General features: G+C 37.2%; 2 protein-coding genes across 16 annotated transcripts in view; one reads left to right on the forward strand and one right to left on the reverse strand.

Annotated features, from left to right (window-relative positions):
* Window positions 1-18,633, reverse strand: part of MED12L (mediator complex subunit 12L) — a 333,571-nt gene that overhangs the window by 217,523 nt on the left and 97,415 nt on the right. For 13 of the 15 annotated variants that reach the window (XM_060638969.3, XM_060638970.3, XM_060638955.3 and 10 more), the window contains 4 exons: window positions 16,604-16,730; window positions 14,144-14,358; window positions 12,709-12,813; window positions 11,416-11,592 (listed from right to left, as the gene is read on the reverse strand). In XM_060638969.3, coding sequence (XP_060494952.1) covers window positions 11,416-11,592; window positions 12,709-12,813; window positions 14,144-14,358; window positions 16,604-16,730 — 624 coding nt within the window. The remainder of the gene's footprint in view (window positions 1-11,415; window positions 11,593-12,708; window positions 12,814-14,143; window positions 14,359-16,603; window positions 16,731-18,633) is intronic. The other 2 variants (XM_060638961.3, XM_060638968.3) reach the window with 1 other exon arrangement.
* Window positions 1,197-9,239, forward strand: GPR171 (G protein-coupled receptor 171). Its single transcript, XM_060638987.3, has 2 exons — window positions 1,197-1,323; window positions 6,373-9,239. Exon 2 carries the CDS (start codon window positions 6,441-6,443, stop codon window positions 7,398-7,400), a length of 960 nt encoding a protein of 319 aa, XP_060494970.1. The 5' UTR covers window positions 1,197-1,323; window positions 6,373-6,440; the 3' UTR covers window positions 7,401-9,239.

Consider the following 18,633-nt stretch of genomic DNA (forward strand, 5'->3'; position numbering starts at 1 on the left):
TTTCTTTTTGAAAGTGAATACCGAAAGGGATTCATTTTGGATTCTGGAGAGGTTTCTTTTTCTTTTTTCTTTTTTTTTTTAATCTGGAAAACTAATAATTAGGAGAAAAAGAGACAAAATCAAAGCAACTACCAGAGCAATAAAGCAACACTAGAAAATCAGACCCTAACTGATGAAGAAATGGCTTTGCACTTTGGACAAGCAGACTTAGAGCTCCAGAAAATAAGGTTGACATATGAGGTCAAAACCTACCTTTATTCAAAGCAGATAACCTAGCAAAGCCACTTGATGATGTGGATGAGATAGTGACTTTTTTTTAGGTCCCTCACCACGATGAGTTCCATTCCGACACTCAGTGAGCACGTGCTCACCACAAGCAGAATAAGCATCTAACCAAACAATTTAAATGCACAGGAAATGCACAGGAAGGTCCTATTACATACAATGTACTGATCACTAAATACCTGTCTCAATGCATTAAGCTGTTGGGCCCAAACTGACAACTACTCCTGGCAGGCCTACTCTTTTAACTTAGAAAAACAGATCCAGTATATCCTTGAATGAAAAAATTAAACCATACAACAGTATGCACAATATAATAACACATTAGATGGGTGTACATACACATAGAATTTTTAAATCTATACCAAAATTTGTGTCAATTTATATACCAAAAATTTTAAGAGTAATTATCTCTGTGCATATAATTTTCTTCTTCTGTTTATTTCCAGATTTTTCTACAATGACCAAAAAATAAAACATGAACTTTAACAGACTATGTCATATGACATCTTTTTGTTGTTTATTAATAAATGTCTCAGCAGAATCCCAACTACAATTGTTTTAATCCCAACTACAATTAACTTCCAAAGGCTGATGAGTATCAGAAATTTGGCTTCAAGATCTAATATATTTAACTTACAGCCCCTTTCAAGGCACAAAAAGTGATGTTCTTTCATATCATTATGATGGAAAACACATCTTGGGTGCTTAAGGAAAAAAAACAAAAAACTGTTAGGTACTACAATGGACAAGTAAAAATCTTTCCTCTAGCAGAATACACAAATCTGAATTGCTTCAGAAAGCATACACAAAATTGACAAGAACCTCTTTGGGAGACTTTCATAGAGTTAAACTATTTACAAACCACAGTTTCATCTACGTCAATATGCAACACTTTAAAACCACACGAAAAGGAAAGGAAAATTTTAGTACAGCCAACGTTCGCGCAATGAAGCTGCTACTGCTGAGGCCAGGCCAACAGCTCATGCTTCTGTGAAGACCTGCAAGGAGCCCGCAGTGGCTCAGAGACTATCCCCCCAGGTAGGTCTCTTTAAATACTCGGTATGTTCAAGTATCTTTTGGTAGAAAGGGAAGCTATGATTTTCAAAGCTTAAAATGTTTAAGTTGGAAATGCCTACATATAATAAGGCTGCTGTGTAAGAAGGCACCCATTATTAAACTCTAAATAGATTCTCACTATGAACTTTCCTCTATCTGATGACCCCAGCCATCCGTCTCAAAAAAAAAAAAAAAAAAAAAGCTTAATTTATACAAAACTGAATACTTACCTACAGGTGAACATAACTATTCAGTAAATCAACGTTACATTTTATGATGGACAAACACCATGTTGTAGGCTGTACAACAGGGTACAACGGGTCTTAAAAGGACTTTCCTCCGCAAACATTATAATAGGTAATTTCAAGAACATTCTATTGGACATTCATTTTTTTAAAAAAATGTAATGAGTTTATTTATTTTCTAAGCAATGGGCACTCACTCTATCTAAACAAAGGAGCCACTTGAAATCTTTTCTTTGCTGTAGTACCTCTGTGTACCTCAAATTTCCACAGGGTAAATAATTGGTTTACGAAATAATTGTCAAGCGCCTGGTTTTCTAATTTGTGATAAATAACACAGAATGTTATTATAGTATAATTAGACCTCTAATCAACATACCAAAACTTTTAAATGACAACATGTGTTTTTCATTGCAATCTAGACTGAGGTTCATGAAAACCAAGTACAAAGCACGTGATTCTCCAGCATCATCAAATAAATAGTTACACTCTAATTATTTTTAAATAAATTACCCATAGGCAGTATGGGTGGATGGCCAGTTCTAGTTACAGAGAATATTAATATATTCATCTATGAAATGAGACTTTTTTGTATAAATCATATTAGCAACAGGAACGCTTTAAAAAAAAATATTGTGTTAACTGTTATTATATAACATTTGAAATACAAGAGCATAAGCCAAAATCCTAACACCTGGTAAAGGAATAATGAGCAAAGTTGGGAGACAGAGACAAAGATCAATTTATCCCAACACTAGCTTTGGACCCAGAGAAGGAAAGGATGCTCAGAGTGCCAAGGTTCAAATAAACAGTTACTATCAAAAATTAGAGTCCTTGCCATCTGCAACTACATGGATGGAACTGGAGGGTATTATGCTAAGCAAAATTAGTCAGAGAAAGACAAATATCATATGACTTCACTCATATGAGGACCTTAAGAGACAAAACAGATGAACCTAAGGGAAGGGAAACAAAAATAATATAAAAACAGGGATGGGGACAAAACAGAAGAGACTCTTAAATATGGAGAACAAACAGAGGGTTACTGGAGGGGTTGTGGGAAGGGGGATGGGCTAAATGGGTAAGGGGCATTAAGGAATCCACTCCTGAAATCATTGTTGCACTATATGCTAATTTGGATGTAAATTTAAAAAAATAAAATTAAAAAAGAAATATCAGAGTCCTAAGAAGTCAGTGAAGCCTGTAGGAGACTGCAGACATGAAGAACTTACTCCAGGCATTTTAAGGTAGGAAGGATTTGGACATAGCAAGGATAAGGGCAGAAAGCCTAGAATATGAGCAACATGGTCAGATTCTAGCCTGTTCTCACAAGCTGGAAAACCCTGAGCAATACCCAAGTGTCAGAACTCAGTGTCCTCAACTGATCTGGAACTTGGACTAGACGCTATCATTAAAGGTTCCCTCCATCCTTAAAGTCCTATGATCCCCCAAATTTTATCACAACTAAAAGTACAAAGGCAAGAAGGAGCAGGTCACAGAGTAGCGATCCCACACATCTAGAGAATTGGGATAAAGACTGTAGGGATGGCTTGAAGCAGCTAGGTCATAGGAACTTTGAAAGTAAGGGAGGTTTAGATTTAAAAGATAGAATGTAGGTTTGTTTTTTAAATATAAATATAAATATAAATATAAATATAAATATAAATATAAATATAAATATAGTGTGTGTATATATATATATGGTGTGTGTGTGTGTGTGTGTGTGTGTGTGTGTGTATACTAAAAAGAAACATCAAAATACTTAAAGTCTAAATTTCCTTTATTAGTAATCAGGGAAAAAGTTAAGAACGATATTTTATTTCTGCTCTTTTATATGAAAATTGCTTAAAATAGAGTTCCTGCCACATAGTAAGCACTTAGTAAGGCTGGCTCGATAATAATAGTCATTATCATCATCGCTATCATCATCATTACTCTTATTGAGAGTTCTAGAGTAGTTTTGAACATAGCTTCTGAGATCAGACTTCTGAGTTAGAATCCTGGGTCTATAATTTAACAGCTATATAACCCTGGGTGTTACTTGACCTTGTTGTGCCTCAGTATTCTCATATGTAAAGTAGGGATAATAACACCAACATGACAGGAATGATGAAAGGTAAAGTACTTAGCTCAGTACCAGACACCAAGTAAGTACTCAATTATTTTCACTGAGTTTAGTACAGAATGAATTATCCATGAACTCTGAAGTCCTATGGCAAGTAGGAAAAGAAGGACATGTACCCTTTTAAATGACATTTTATAAAGTTTCATATACATCTGCCTTGTCAGTCTGCTTGTAGACTGTTTCATCCCAAGATGTACACAGTGGATCATTAAATAATTAGGAGAATTAAGGATCAGAAAGACTTCAAAAAAAATTTTTTTTTTACCTTTTTTTTTTTTTTTTTTTTTTTTTTTTGAGGGAGAGAATTCCAAGCAGGCTCCATGCTGTCAGAGTCCAATGTGGGGCTCAATCTCACAAACCCTAAGATCATGACCTGAGCCAAAATCAAGAGTTGGATGCCCAACTGACTGAGCCTCCCGGGCACCTCTGTTGTTTTACTTTTAAATGGAGGTTTCAGAGAATGGGCTTATTTGGACTTTTTAGCCACTGTACTTATTATTTGCTATTTTTAAGAAGTTGTGTATCGGTTTTTTTTCTGCTAAAACACAAAATCTTCTGGTCTTTGAAACAAAAGGCAGGTGTTTACTATGTATGAGGAGCTTGCACACCAGAATCAGCACTAGAGAGATGTACCTATGGCACTAAGAGCATTAATTTTGACCAGGTCAGAGGGAGTAAATGAAGCCCAAATGGTTTAACTTGCACTTATCAACCTCCAATTGTTCCAGGAGAAGGAACAATTCCCTCCAGGAATGTGGAGGGAATACGTCATGATTTCAGCATTATCAGTGTCAATCACAATGGTCCTAAGAACATGTCCTACACTTTTCAAACCCTACAATGAAAGAAAAAAAAAAACACTCAAGTATGATAGATGTTTTCATGCTAACATAACTGAGCTTCTCCTTGAAAATTCTGTAACCAATGATCATATATTCTTGTTCTAGAAGTCTTTAAAGCTTTTAATGCATTGTCTAATTTCTCAAAAACACTGACAAACGGGCGCCTGGATGGCTTAATAGGTTAAGCATCTGACTTCTGCTCAGGTCATGATCTTGCAGTCCATGAGTTCGAGCCCTGTATCAGGCTCTATGCTGACAGCTCAGAGCCTGGAGCCTGCTTCTGATTCTGTGTCTCCCTCTCTCTCTGCCTCTCCCCCGCTCATGCTCTGTCTCTGTCTCAAGAATAAACAAACATTAAAAATAATTTTTTAAAAAAAGCACTGACACAGAAACATCCATACAAGCACGGTTTAATAGAACTAGGACACAAACCAGAAAGATACTTTAGAATGATCTAGTACCTGCATTACAAAAGCAAAAATAAACAGGAGAAATTAATTTTAATAACATACTTAACCTAATACATCAAAAATACCATTTCAACATATGCTTAATATAAAAATATTGAGATTTTATTAACTGTACTATTTGTATACATTAGTGAAATTTTACTACTTGTAATGTTTTTTATAATATCTCCTAAAACATCTTTAAAACCCAGTGTGTATTTTGCATTCACAGCACATGTCAATCTGAAATGGCCACGTTTCAATTGCTCAATAGTCCCATGTGGCTACATAGTGGACATCACAAGGTCTATGTCATTAGGAAACTGAGTGAGGGAATAGAAAGGAGTAAGCATCAATTCAAGACCAGACTCTAACCCTTCAACTCTTTCTGCTAAAAAGAAAAATGAAATGCAATTTTGACTGTGAAAATGTTCTAGTAGATGACACAACGAAGGGCCTACTTTCAAAGTAACTCCCTCTAAATTTCAGTACAATTTTCTGTCACCCATTACTTCCCCTCTCAGCCTACATTCCTCCAGCATGAAGAGCTCTTGTCAATTTACGAAAAAAGCAGGCCAGGAAGCTCAGTGAAACCTCTCCAGGCTCAGCCACAACCGAACAACGTTACCTTCATTTCCTTTCTTTGTTTCTCAGAATTTCAGTTCACTTACCTCCTCCGCAAACTAACTTCCAACGCAACTGGTAGCAAAAGAACTACCGGAATACAAAAGTGTGATGTCAAAAATATCCCTTCTAGGGGCGCCTGACCGGCTTGATTGGTAAAGTGAACAACTCTTGATCTCAGGGTTGTGAGTTTGAGCCCCATGTTGGGTGTCGAAGTTACTTAAAAATAAAATCTTAAGGGATGCCTGGGCAGCTCAGTCAGTTAAGAGACTGACTCTGTATTTCGGCTCAGGTCATGATCTCGGAGTTCATGAGTTGTAGCCCACCACCCCCACCCCACAGGGCTCCATACTGACAATGCAGAGCCTGCTTGGGATTCTCTCTTTATCCCTCTCTCTGCCCCTCCCTTGCTTGTGCTCCCAGTCAGTCGCGCTCGCTTGCTTTCTGAAAATAAATAAACTTAAATCATTAGTCTCTTTATGAAAATAAATAAAAATAAATTCTTAACGAAAATCCCTTCTAGAAGCAAACATACATGGGAATTCCAAAATCATGAAATCACACCATGGAAAACCCAGGCTTCCTCACAATCTCAGACGTTCCCACCAGTCACACAATCTAGTAAGTTCACCAATAAAATTTCCTATAAGAATTAGAAAAATTGTAACCTAGCATTGTGAATATAGATGTTTTAACAGAAAATAGTCGCTAATTTTAATTACTAACGTCCCTACCATTTTTTTAAACAGATTCTTCGGATTTTTTTTTTTTTTTTTTTTTTTTTTTTTTTGAAGAGTCATCCTTCCTTTCCCTCAAGATGACAAACAGTTCTCTCTTCTGCCCAGTTTACACAGGTCTGGAGCCGTTCACCTATTTTTTTTATTTAGTTTTTCTTGTTGGAATTATCGGAAGTGGTTTTGCAACCTGGGCTTTCATACAGAACAACACAAATCACAGGTGTGTAAGCATATACTTAATTAACTTGCTTACAGCTGATTTCCTGCTCACTCTGGCATTACCAGTGAAAATCGTTGTTGACTTGGGTGTGGCACCCTGGAAGCTGAAGATATTTCACTGCCAAGTGACAGCCTGCCTCATCTACATTAATATGTACTTATCAATTATCTTCTTAGCATTTGTCAGTATTGATCGTTGTCTTCAGTTGACGTACAGCTCTAAGATTTATCGGATACAAGAACCTGGATTTGCCAAAATGATATCGACCGTGGTGTGGCTAATGGTCCTTCTTATAATGGTGCCCAACATGATAATTCCCATCAAAGACATTGAGGAGAAGCCAAATGTGGGATGCATGGAATTCAAAAAGGAGTTTGGAAGAAACTGGCATTTGCTGACCAATTTCATATGTGTAGCAATATTTTTAAATTTCTCAGCCATCATTTTAATATCTAACTGCCTTGTAATTCGACAACTCTACAGAAACAAAGATAATGAAAATTATCTATATGTGAAAAGGGCCCTCATCAACATACTTTTAGTGACTACAGGCTACATCATATGCTTTGTTCCGTATCACATTGTCCGAATCCCATACACCCTCAGCCAGACAGAAGTAATATCTGACTGCCCAACCAGGATTTCACTCTTCAAAGCCAAAGAGGCCACGCTGCTCCTGGCAGTGTCGAACCTGTGTTTTGATCCTATCCTGTACTACCATCTTTCAAAAGCATTCCGCCTAAAAGTAACCAAGACTTTTGCTTCACATAAGGAGACCAAGACTCCAAAAGAAAAATCAAGTGGTGAGAGCAGTGCATAAAATATGGGATTTTTCATGCTATCACTTCCTGTCTCAGTGACAGTAAGTATTGGGAAAGAGAAGGGATAGCCTAAGTAAAAGACAGCTACCATATGTGGCCTGCTTTACTCAGAAACTGTTTCTAAATGTAAATCGAGCAGCACCCTTGTGGTGCTTAAACCACGTTCATACAAAACCAAAACAAAAAAACCTAAAAAGTACTGCTGAACCAACACAACACCTTGCATTATCCTTGAAACCTAAAAAAGTTTTATGACACAGACTCAGAGTCATTCATGAAGTATCCATTTGAATATTGGGAACTGACTTCTTGATAGAAATATGCAAAATGATCTCCATGTAAGATGCCAGAAAGCCCTTTGGCAACACGATTTAAAACCATTTAGATCATACTAAATAAAATCCAGCTGATCTTTACATGAAACCACTTGTGCCTGATTTATTTTTAGTCCATCATCCAGCTCACTACTCCAATTTTTAAGATCTAATGGTTTTTCTAAAACAATAACTAAAACTGTTTATTTCGAAAAAGGCTTGAAAATACATGGATAGTTTTCGATGTACTATATATACTCATATTCTCATAGATTATAAAGATTTTCTAATGTTAGCAATGACAACTTCAGTGACTTCTTATTTTCATTTTGTAGTAACATGAAATATTACCCCATAACATTTCCAAGCACGGTGTTAAACTATACTAACTGCTGAAACTACTGTTTTGGAACTAGAAACTCACACCAAAGGTACGGAAAAACAGCACTAGTCAAATGGCCTTAAAATAGACATGCCAGATCCACATAGCAAGGCCTTCTTAGGAACACAACACGTGCTGGGCTGACTGGTGCCAGGTCTGAGACTGACCCCACGTGGGGCCAACAGTTTAAAGAGTGGGTGACTCTAGCTCTCAGGGTCACAATCCTTAGATCAAATTCTCTAGACTGCAAGTAATGCAGAAAGAATTCAATAGATGGTATTAAATAAAAGATTTAGGAAAAAGAAGATTGAAAAGTTTAGATAACCAGACTTGAGACTATGTGGGGTTTTTTTCTCATTTCAAGAGCAAAAGCCCAACTTTTACAACAATTACAACAATTGGTAATACATTTGTACTAGCTGCGGTGATTAATAAATGGTGTTCCTGGCAGCACTCTCGAGAGACAGCTCGCCCACTCTCACATCTCAAAAGTGTACTTTCGCTTTAATAAACTTTCCCATTTATGTTAAAAACAAAAACAAAAAAAGAAAGAAAGAAATGGTGTTCCTGGAAGCTAACAAAACAGGTTTCATTCCGGGGCTATTTTTAGTACCGCATTGAGAGGAATTATTTTCTGAAGCTTGAACCCAAGACAATTCCTGTGTACAATTTCAATATTCCCGGATTTTGAAGAGAATAATAAATGAGAAAATGCACAAAAGAAAATGTCTGTTACCCTTCTAACATGGTAAGTGCTGAACAAATTCTAGTTAGCTAGTGGTAATGACAGAACCCCGCACTGCATCACCTATCTGACATAAGGTGTAAAGGACACAATTATGTTACAGGCTGGTAGAATGGTGATACACTAAAACTTGTCCTTGTCAATAGTCTAACAACATGTTGTTACTGACAGGCAGATCAAGACATCATTCATATAGTCCTACATACAACTACTAGATTCTTTTCCTGAATCTTTTAGTCAAGGCCCTAGTAGTCTTCTCTCCTTGGTCGTCACTCACTAGGGCCACATCTTCAAGATCGGGGGCTGGAGGGAGGAGGCACACAATTTTTTTTCCCCAAGCACATTCTTATATTTTCCTCACATGCATAATAAGTTAGTCAAACTTTCCCTTTTTATTAAGAAAGAGAACCAGACTCTGTACAGCATTCCTAATGTCAATCTCATATTAGCATATATGTTCATTTTCCCCTTACTAATATTTTATTCTAAATGACACAGTAAAGGGAAGTCTAGGGCAACTGGTGATGGAAAGCTATTAATAAACTGTATCCAATGATATCAATTTTCTAGCAGTTCTTGTATGAATGCATTACAGTTGAATTCTATCATAATCCATCATGAGAGACATAATCACTGGAAATCATTCATGCTCCTTCCTCTAAGGAAGTGGACAGTCTTTAGAATGTTACATGGTGGGAATGACTGTGCAGCCAAGGATTACATGAACAACAGAATAAAGATGTCCATGTTTGGGTAGTGTCCTGCACACCCAGATGCAAGGAAGAGGAAGGCCAGCAAAGCTCCACTTACCCAAGAGAGAAACACAGAATCTTCAACTAGTTTCAGCCATTTTCATCATTTTGTCATATCTGCTCTATTACCCCTCACCCTTATATTTAAATTAACTTTTTAGTTTGGAATACTTTAAGATTTATAGAAAAGGTACACAGATGGTACAGAAAGTTCCCATATACCTTTCATGCAGTTTGCCCTAACGTTAATGCCTCATGTAACCATGATACGTTTGCCAAAAGTAGGAAATTAACATTGGTGCATTAACGGTTAACCAAACTCCAGACTTCCATATACTGCCTAACCCCACTCTTGACTCCCAACTATTTTTAAAGCAGATTCCAGGCACTGTAATAGTTCATCCATAAACTCTTCAGGACACATCTCTAAACTATCAGGCCACCCCTTCTATTGTTCTAAATGAACAGTGAGATTATTCCATTATGTTGAAAATGAGTGATGTATACAGGTAACAGCTAAAAAATGTATTCAGCCAGTGATGTGCAAGAAAGAATTGCGGCAACTTTTGACATAGCTCTGGACAGAAAAATTGTAATAAAAATATATACAGGTGTAGTGATTTTGAAAGTTCCAAAATAACAACAAAAATTAAAAATTAAACTATTTAGGGGTGCCTGGGTGGCTCAGTTGGTTAAGCATCCAACTTTGGCTCAGGTCATGATCTCGAAATTCCTGAGCTCAAGCTTTGCATCAGGCTCTGTGCTGACAATGCAGAGCCTGCTTGGGATTCTCTCTCTCTCTTTCTCTCTGCTACTCCCCCACTTACACATGTGGTGTCTCTCTCTCTCTCTCTCTCTCTCTCTCTCTCAAAATAAACTTAAAAAAAAAAAATGTTTAGTTTGCAGATCAAAATTCCTCAAAGGTATCCAGAAGATAACAGTATACATTCCTCAAAATTACACTTGTTAAAATAATAATAATTATTATTATTATTAGTGCTCAATGAAAGAATGACTCATTAACATTTCACTTAAAATTCCAGGAGAAAAAACAGTAATTTAAGAATATAAACACATTTAGATTTGGGCCCAATTTTTATGAATATCAAGAAACCGATGTTGTTCCCCTTCAGCAAAATGCATATCACAAGTTCTGAGTCCAACACTAAATTTCCCAAGTATTTCTCATATGCTATCAATTCTTAAATTCAACATATCAAAACCCAAGTCCATGTCATATACAACCTCTTCTATGAAGCCTTAACCCATTTCTCAATCAGATGTTCTCTCTCCCCTTTAATACTTATTCTCTGAGAGTGGAAGAGACCCAAGAATGTCAAATGGTTTATCTTCCAGAGGGCACATGTGGTTTCACTCAATCACTGCACTCATTTTAGTGTTGATCATTTTATATGTGTCTCCCTCCTATCTTATTCATCTTTCCTATGCCCCCAATTCTCATTCATCTGTATGATACCACAAGTACCTAGCACAATACAACGCACATAAGAGCTACTAATAAATGAAGTTTCAAAAAATAGGAAAACACATTTAGACATCATTTGCAGTGACTCAAATGCTCTTGATAAAAGGATAGTAACCTAGAAAATTCCATCAAATCTAGCTAGCCAGTAGTATCACATCACAAATTTAAACTACATCCATATGTATGCTATACAATTGTAATTGTAACAAAAGAAGCAGTAAATGCAAAAACTCACCTCCTTTCATATGTGTTATGGAGACACACAATGGAATAATCAATGGCTAATGATCCCATAATGGAACAATCAGGGTGCCAACTGATGGGCAATGACTTACCAGAGGTATGGGGAAATGTGTTGCATACTGCAGGTGCCGCAGAAGGTCATAATTAGATGGAAAAATCAGCTCCCTGGGTTTTTCTCTCTTAAGCAACTTCTCACCATTAACCGACATTCTTCTGCCCAAGGAAGGGTTGGCATTCTCACAGGATTCTCCAGGCATGGGAGAAAAAATCTAAGTCATGTAAAACAAATGTTGGAGATTGTAAATGAAAGAGAGCAACACAACACAGCGCTACATGCCAGAACTTCACACACACGACATTCATACACTATCTTTTCCTTATTTAAACACTAAGAAAATATATAAATAAATTTTGTTAATTTCCACAAAATTCGTATTCAGACCCAAAGGAGACCATCAACATCATGCCCCATTTTGCAGATAAGAAAGTGACAACCACACACACGTAAGAACTGTTCAGAGCTGCACTCTCCAGAGGGCCAGAGTTAACATTGGACTTCAAGGTTAAATGTTTCCTCATAAGGCTAAATCTCCCACAAAAACATACACAAAGAAATAATTAACAACACTAATGAATAACAGTGGGGCGCCTCTGTGGATCAGTTGGTTATGGTTAAGTGTCTGACTCTTGATTTCACCTCAGGTCATGATCCCACAGTTGGTGAGTTCAAGCCCCACATCAGACTTGGCTCAGACAGAGCTGAGCCTGCTTGGGATTCTCTCTCTCTCTCCTTCTCTCTCTGCTCCTCCCTCAGTCTCTCACTTGTGTGCACACACTCTCTCTCTCTCAAAATAAATAAGTTTAAAAAATAAACTAATGAATAATAAAGCTTTTAGTATATACCCCAAACAGTATGATTTTTCATAAAGGACCTCATTTGGATCCATGAGGAAGAAAATACTATAACCATACTGAGATATGGTTGAAGAAGTATAACAAGTCCAGAGCCAGGAAAACTATTATTTAGAAACTGAACACATACATAGCAAGTCAACAAGGACTGTCACGATGAAACTACTATCTTCATGTATTCTTCAGAGACAATGGTCTCAAATGAACAAAAGAGAAAAGACAGTCAACCAGGAGGACAGAGTGTTATAATTCACAAAGGAGGCGATGCAGCCAAAACTAAGAATGAGCTGAAATGAGACAATCACAAGATGAGTAACTGTACACTAGAAAGGAGTATGGAATGAGCACATTTACATCACAAGTACACAGGTCATTCCAGGACATGGGTCAAGGAACAGAAGGATGGAGACAAGCTGGGGTGCAGGCGGGGAGGAGGGGTTAATAGTCAATAAGAATTTGAAGGTTGAACCTACTGGAAACTCCGAACCAAAGTCAGTTTTAAAGTCATTCTTGTCTACTTCATCAAAAATATTAGTAGTTCCTGAGTCAATGCCCATATGCGCCATAATAGTCTGTTCCTGATAATTGCCAGAGAAAGAAAGTTGCACTGTAAATTTTGTAGTTCATTACAAACTAAAGCTAAACTATGACAGTGATTTTTTAACCATCCTATGTCTTTTCTCTCCCTAGATTCTACTTTTCCCAAAAAAGAGAAGGAAGTTTTAAGACATTCACTGTTTTTGCAAAGTCACATTCTTTATCCTCATGATAAAAAAAAAGATTTAACTTCCATGATACTTGAAGGAAAAAGCACACAAACTTCCTAATTAAAAATCAAATTGGCCATAACGTCCCTTCTTTGGGCTATTTCCAGTCACATGCTCACCAACTGTACTTAGAAAAATCTAAGAGTATACCCAAGATACAAGATACCTGGACATCCAAGAATAGAAAAGAAAAAGCAGAAACATAGATGAAGCATCAACAGGTACAGTAACTTTAGTTTTTAGCCTTTAAACTTCTACTGTGGTCAAATTCGGAAACAATGGTGTTTACATTAAGGAAATGATTTTTTTTTTTTTAATTCCTGCACCATTTGATCACCAAATCTTAAGAGCACAAACTATGAATTCACACATGCAATTCTAACATCAGGTCTTTACAAGGATAACCACAGTTTTAAAAATACCATAATATTTTCATTATGCTTAAATTCCCACAGAACCAATTTGAGGCTTGATTTTAAGGAACTGTCACAATCTCTCACCATTTTCTACTCTTTCTCATCACCACCTTCATGTTTTCTGCCTTGAAAACTTCTTTAAGTATCTGGAATGATGTCCAAAACACCAGAAACCGGCAGAAAATGATAAAAGTCATACTCACAGTATTATAAAATAATTTGTTGAAAAAAAAAAATTCCACAACATTTGAGAGATAAAGTTGTTAATTTAAATGAAAATATGTGTTAATGATTAAAACAGAATGTCCCATTTTGTATCGAAGACAGAAACAATGAATGAATTGGGGTTAAAGATGCTCCTTCTAATGGGACCAAAACAAGTCTGATTTTAAGTCACAACATTCAAGGAAACTGGGATTTAGAAACACATAAAATTGGAAGTATTTAATTCCTGTCCAGTAAAAAAATGTTACGGACTGTCAAACCTTTTCATTAATAGTTTTAGAGTATCCAAAAGAAACTTCTGGAATATATAAATTATAATCCAATGTTGTTTTTTGTTTTTTTTTTTTTCTCCACAAGTTTGGGGTAGAGATAAACAAGTTCGGTAATGGGAGAATACAAGTAAAATGTAATCACCCTTCCACCACCAAACAATCCTTGTGAAACTAGTTGCCCAGCTGAGTGTGGTTTTCGGGTTTCAGGCACCACTCCCAGGGGCATACCTCCATTTTCATGTCATGGTCCTTTGGATAGTGCTCATCTACATTTTCTCCTGCTGGCGATCGCGGCCGAGTCGAGGCGCTGACTGACAAGTCTCCCCGAGATATGAGGGTACACATGTACGCATCATGGGAGAAGACATCGTGTCGGATGAACTCACAGAAGAGCAGCACCAAATTCACAAATTCGACTTTTTCACATTCACTGTTTGGATCCGCTATAAAGAAACAAATCAAGAATTCAGTCTCCCTGACCTGGCAGGAAAAAAAAACCAAACAAAAAACAAACAAACAAACAAAAAAAACCACCAAACAGGAAGGCTTAACAATATTCCCATACATTTTTTTTTTTTAACACAGTGAAACATTTATTGGAAAATTTACTATGATACAGAAGCAGTTGTGCAAAACTGGCACGGAGGTTTTGATTGTCCCCCTGTAATTAAAAAACAATATCCGATGTGTTAAGCTCAAGTTCAAATTTAAAGATAGTGGTCCTTGGCAAATGAATAACCATTCAATTAATACAAACACAAAATTTCAGGTACACATGGGGTGGGCGGGAAGGAAGCAGAGCTAAACTGCTTTCCTCTGGTTTTACTACTAAAACAGCTCATGACTATTTTTATAGCTTGAGGGTGTCTATATATTCGTGACGTGTGTGCACACTTTTTCAAAAACTTCACAACGTAACAACTGAAAAGGTACCTGAAAATAATAGTGAGTGGGATCTACTGGAAAAAAAAGGGAAGATGGAATAAAAAAGAAGGGCATAAAGATGGAGCTCTGCAGTCTTGCTCAATTCATAGCCAGTCTATTTAACTCACGTGATAATATTGCAGCTGCATTCTACAACTTTGTACCCTCGACAGAGACTAAAAAAGGTTAAGAACAATCCTTCAGCACTCAGTCTGTGGTGCCATCGCACTCACAAACACCAACAAAGACAAACAAAATCTAGGCAACATGAAGCTCGCTCCCTAAAACTGAAGCCTAAGCATTTGCTGCCGTCCACCTCCGAAGTCAATGACAAACAACAACAACAGAAGAGAAGCACAGCTTTCTCTGACAGCAGGAAACCAGATCTAGAACAAGCAAAGGCACAGGAGAAACGTCTTCCCAAAGAACCAACAGGAGTGAGGACAGGATAAGGGGCACGAAGGGCAAATGTGTATCTTTCTCCCCCAGGATACAAGATAAGTTAGAGAAGCTAACATCCATTCCCGGCGATCTATTTTCTACTCTCCAGGATCTCTTCCGTCCCTGCATTTTTCTGCTTCCTTTTCCATGTTTCACTGTTGCCCCCTACTTCCCAACCACCAGTATCTCTCTGGCTCTTGCTCTCCCTCTAGCCCACAACAGCCACCAACTAACTAAACGAACCTCAGCCCAAAGTATCATTCAACCCAAACCAAGGACTTTCTGAGAGGAATGGAAAGTAGTACTGTTTCTTGTTGTTTTACCTCCTTCTTCACCACAAACCTGTCCTTCCCACCCCTACCACATTTCCATGTGCCATTTTTTTTGTTTCATCACTATCCATCCTAAGACCCTCCCCACTGTACTTTGTCACACAAAAGCCTCAGAATAAGATCAAGCCCTCTTAACATGCATAAACAATTTTTTTAAGTGTGCACTTACTGTATAAACCCACTGGGTTTGTAATTCCCAAACCCTCAACTCCCCATGAACAACAGAATAAAAGATAGAAGAATGGGAGATGATAGGGCACCTAGGTGCCTCAGTTGATGAAATGCCTGACTCTTGATTTTGACTCAGGTCGTGATCTCAAAGTTCGTGAGATGAAGCCTCACATATCAAGCTCTGCACTGAGAGCGTGAAGCCGGCTTAGGATTCTATCTCTCCTCCTCTCTCTGCCCCTCCCCACCTCTCAAAAATAAATAAACTTTAAAAAATAAAAAATAAATAAAAAAAAAAAGGAAGAATGGGAGTTGACAGAACAACCCATATAGTGTAGGCAAGCAGCCAACCATATGTACAAATTATTTCCTTGTATCAAGGACTTGGATATAAAGTACTTTTATTTTCTTATTAGAAACGTAGAAAATCAGATTATTTTGAAAACTAAGCAAAAACAGAAAATTCGTAATCACAATAGTGATTAGATAGTGAAACATCACAAGACCATAGTTCCTCTTGTTTGGTAAGAAAGATCTAGAAAGGGAAAACTAGACCACCAAATATTAATTAGACAATGAGGGGACTCATTTTTAAATTTTTGAAACTCTAGAAATTTTTAAATCTTTGAAGCTCACTTGATTTTAAAACTGCATAGAAGTCTCCATTAAAAACATGCAACAAAATTTTGCACAGTAAGATATACATTATATTCAGCACCAATAACTTTCGATTATGATGTAAGCTAGGAAAAAAAAGAAGCATTAATTCCCCAAAACTGGTCAATTTCTTGTTTAAGATCTAGAAGCAAAGAACTTTACTTACATAATGAGGGGGCCTGTGTATCTAAAAACCTTAGTAGCACATTCTGGAAAACAGGCAAACTAGATCCAGCAAGAGAGGCTGAAGAAATGGACTCCTTCTCATCCAAGACCTCTGATTCACCACATCTCTAAGATTAAAAATAAACAATCATAGTTAATTTTGGAGGACAATGTAGCCACAATGGATCATGAATTTGTCAGTTTTTTATTAACAGTTAAATTCTCAGAAAAAACATGCAGAATTAATTGAGATTAATTCTCAATTAATTCTCAATTGTACTTTATTTGAGGACTATGCATCACAGGTAAATATAATTTCTGAAAGTGAGGGACAACTAGGGACACCTAGGTGGCTCAGCTGGTTAAGGGTCTGACTTCAGCTCAGGTCATGACCTCATGGTTCCTGGGTTTGAGCCCGCATGGGTCTCTGTGCTGACAGCGCAGAGCCTGGAGCCTGCTTCAGATTCTGTGTCTCCCTCTCTCTATACTCCTTCCCCACTCACACACTGTCTTTCAAAGATAAATAAACATTAAAAAATTTTTAAATGAAAGTGAGGGACAACTAGCCCCAGATCAACTGAAATGATTCCAAAGGACACCCATGAAAAATAGTAGTGATGTAAATTACAAAGTCTGCACCACGTGGTATAAATACCTACTGAATACACAGCATAGTACAATAAGCTACTCGTTATCCCTATGCAAAACTGCTAAAATAATTTGGGGCTGTCATTTTTAAACAGCTCATATAGTTAACTGTATATACCCCCTCTGAGAAACATTTGGGCATGTATACTGAGTTTAATATTTTTGTGTTTGTTTTCACTAGTAGAGTGTATTTACGATTGTCTTTGGGGAGTGTTGGGAAGTGTGGTGTCAAATGACAGAGCTAGGAGAACTCCTCTGATACATTTCTTTCACTCATCGCATCACCAATTAAGATCTCTTAGAACCCGTGGAATCTCCGTAGTTCAAGAAACCTATCTAAGGAAGCTCCCTAACTTCTGCATCCAAGACAGAACTTACTAGAAGACCAGAAAAGAAACCGTTGAAAGAGAATCAGAACCCTGTTTTCTATTCTTTTCAATATTCCTTCAACCTTCCCACTTTCATTATCTATTCCTTAATATATTATTTCATTAAGATATTACTTCTCTAATCCATCCTCTCTTCACCAAATTCTGAAACTGGTGATGTTCAATAGATACCAATTATCTTTTTTTTTTTTTTAATGTTTATTTTTGAGAAATTGCAAAAGAGACAGAGTGCAAGCAGGGGAGGGGCAGAGAGAGAGGGAGACACAGAATCTGAAGCAGGCTCCACACTCTGAGCTGTCAGCACAGAGCTCAATTAGGGGCCCAAACTCACAAACCATGAGATCATGACCTGAGCCAAAGTCGGATGTTTAACCAACTGAGCCACCTAGACAACCCTAGCAATCAATTATCTTAAACATCTCTGAAAGAATACATTCTTTAGATGTGGATACATTTACACCTATTAAAATTACAAAGTAATCTGTGGAAGCCTCTTCTGAAAGCAACTGTGTGTGCGTGTGCACACATGTATATGCTCATTCTAGAACACGTTGGAATAAGGGTAAACTAAATTTGACAAATTCAACCTCAGTTACTCAAGTCTGACCATTGCAATTCACTGTAGAAAAGTCCGTCTATTCATAGAAAAAAGCAATGAAACACCTTCCCTAATCTGCACGTTGTAAAATGGGCCATGAGTTTCACACCTCAACACCAGTATATTCAAGCCCCAGCTTGAACAATGTGATCCTTTATATTTAGTGAACAGTGCTTTCTCAGCAAGAGGAGAGAAATGTCCATGGAAATATTCTTCCTATTTCAGCTTCACAGGATATAGCACTATTATCAGTAAGAGAGAGCCAGCTAAGTTCTCATCTGTTCATACAACACCTTTAGAACATCTGCTGTGCACTGAACACTGTTCTGGGTGCCAAGGACAAGACAGTGAACAGGGTGGGCAAGGTCCTTATGGTCAAGCTTACATTGTAGAAGG

This window comes from Panthera onca, chromosome C2 (assembly GCF_046562875.1).
Source record: "Panthera onca isolate mPanOnc1 chromosome C2, mPanOnc1 haplotype 2, whole genome shotgun sequence".
Taxonomy (NCBI): domain Eukaryota; kingdom Metazoa; phylum Chordata; class Mammalia; order Carnivora; family Felidae; genus Panthera; species Panthera onca.

Coding starts and splice junctions, on each gene's coding strand:
- GPR171 (XM_060638987.3), top strand. CDS start 6,441: ATGACAAACAGTTCTCTCTTCTGCCCAGTTTACACAGGTCTGGAGCCG.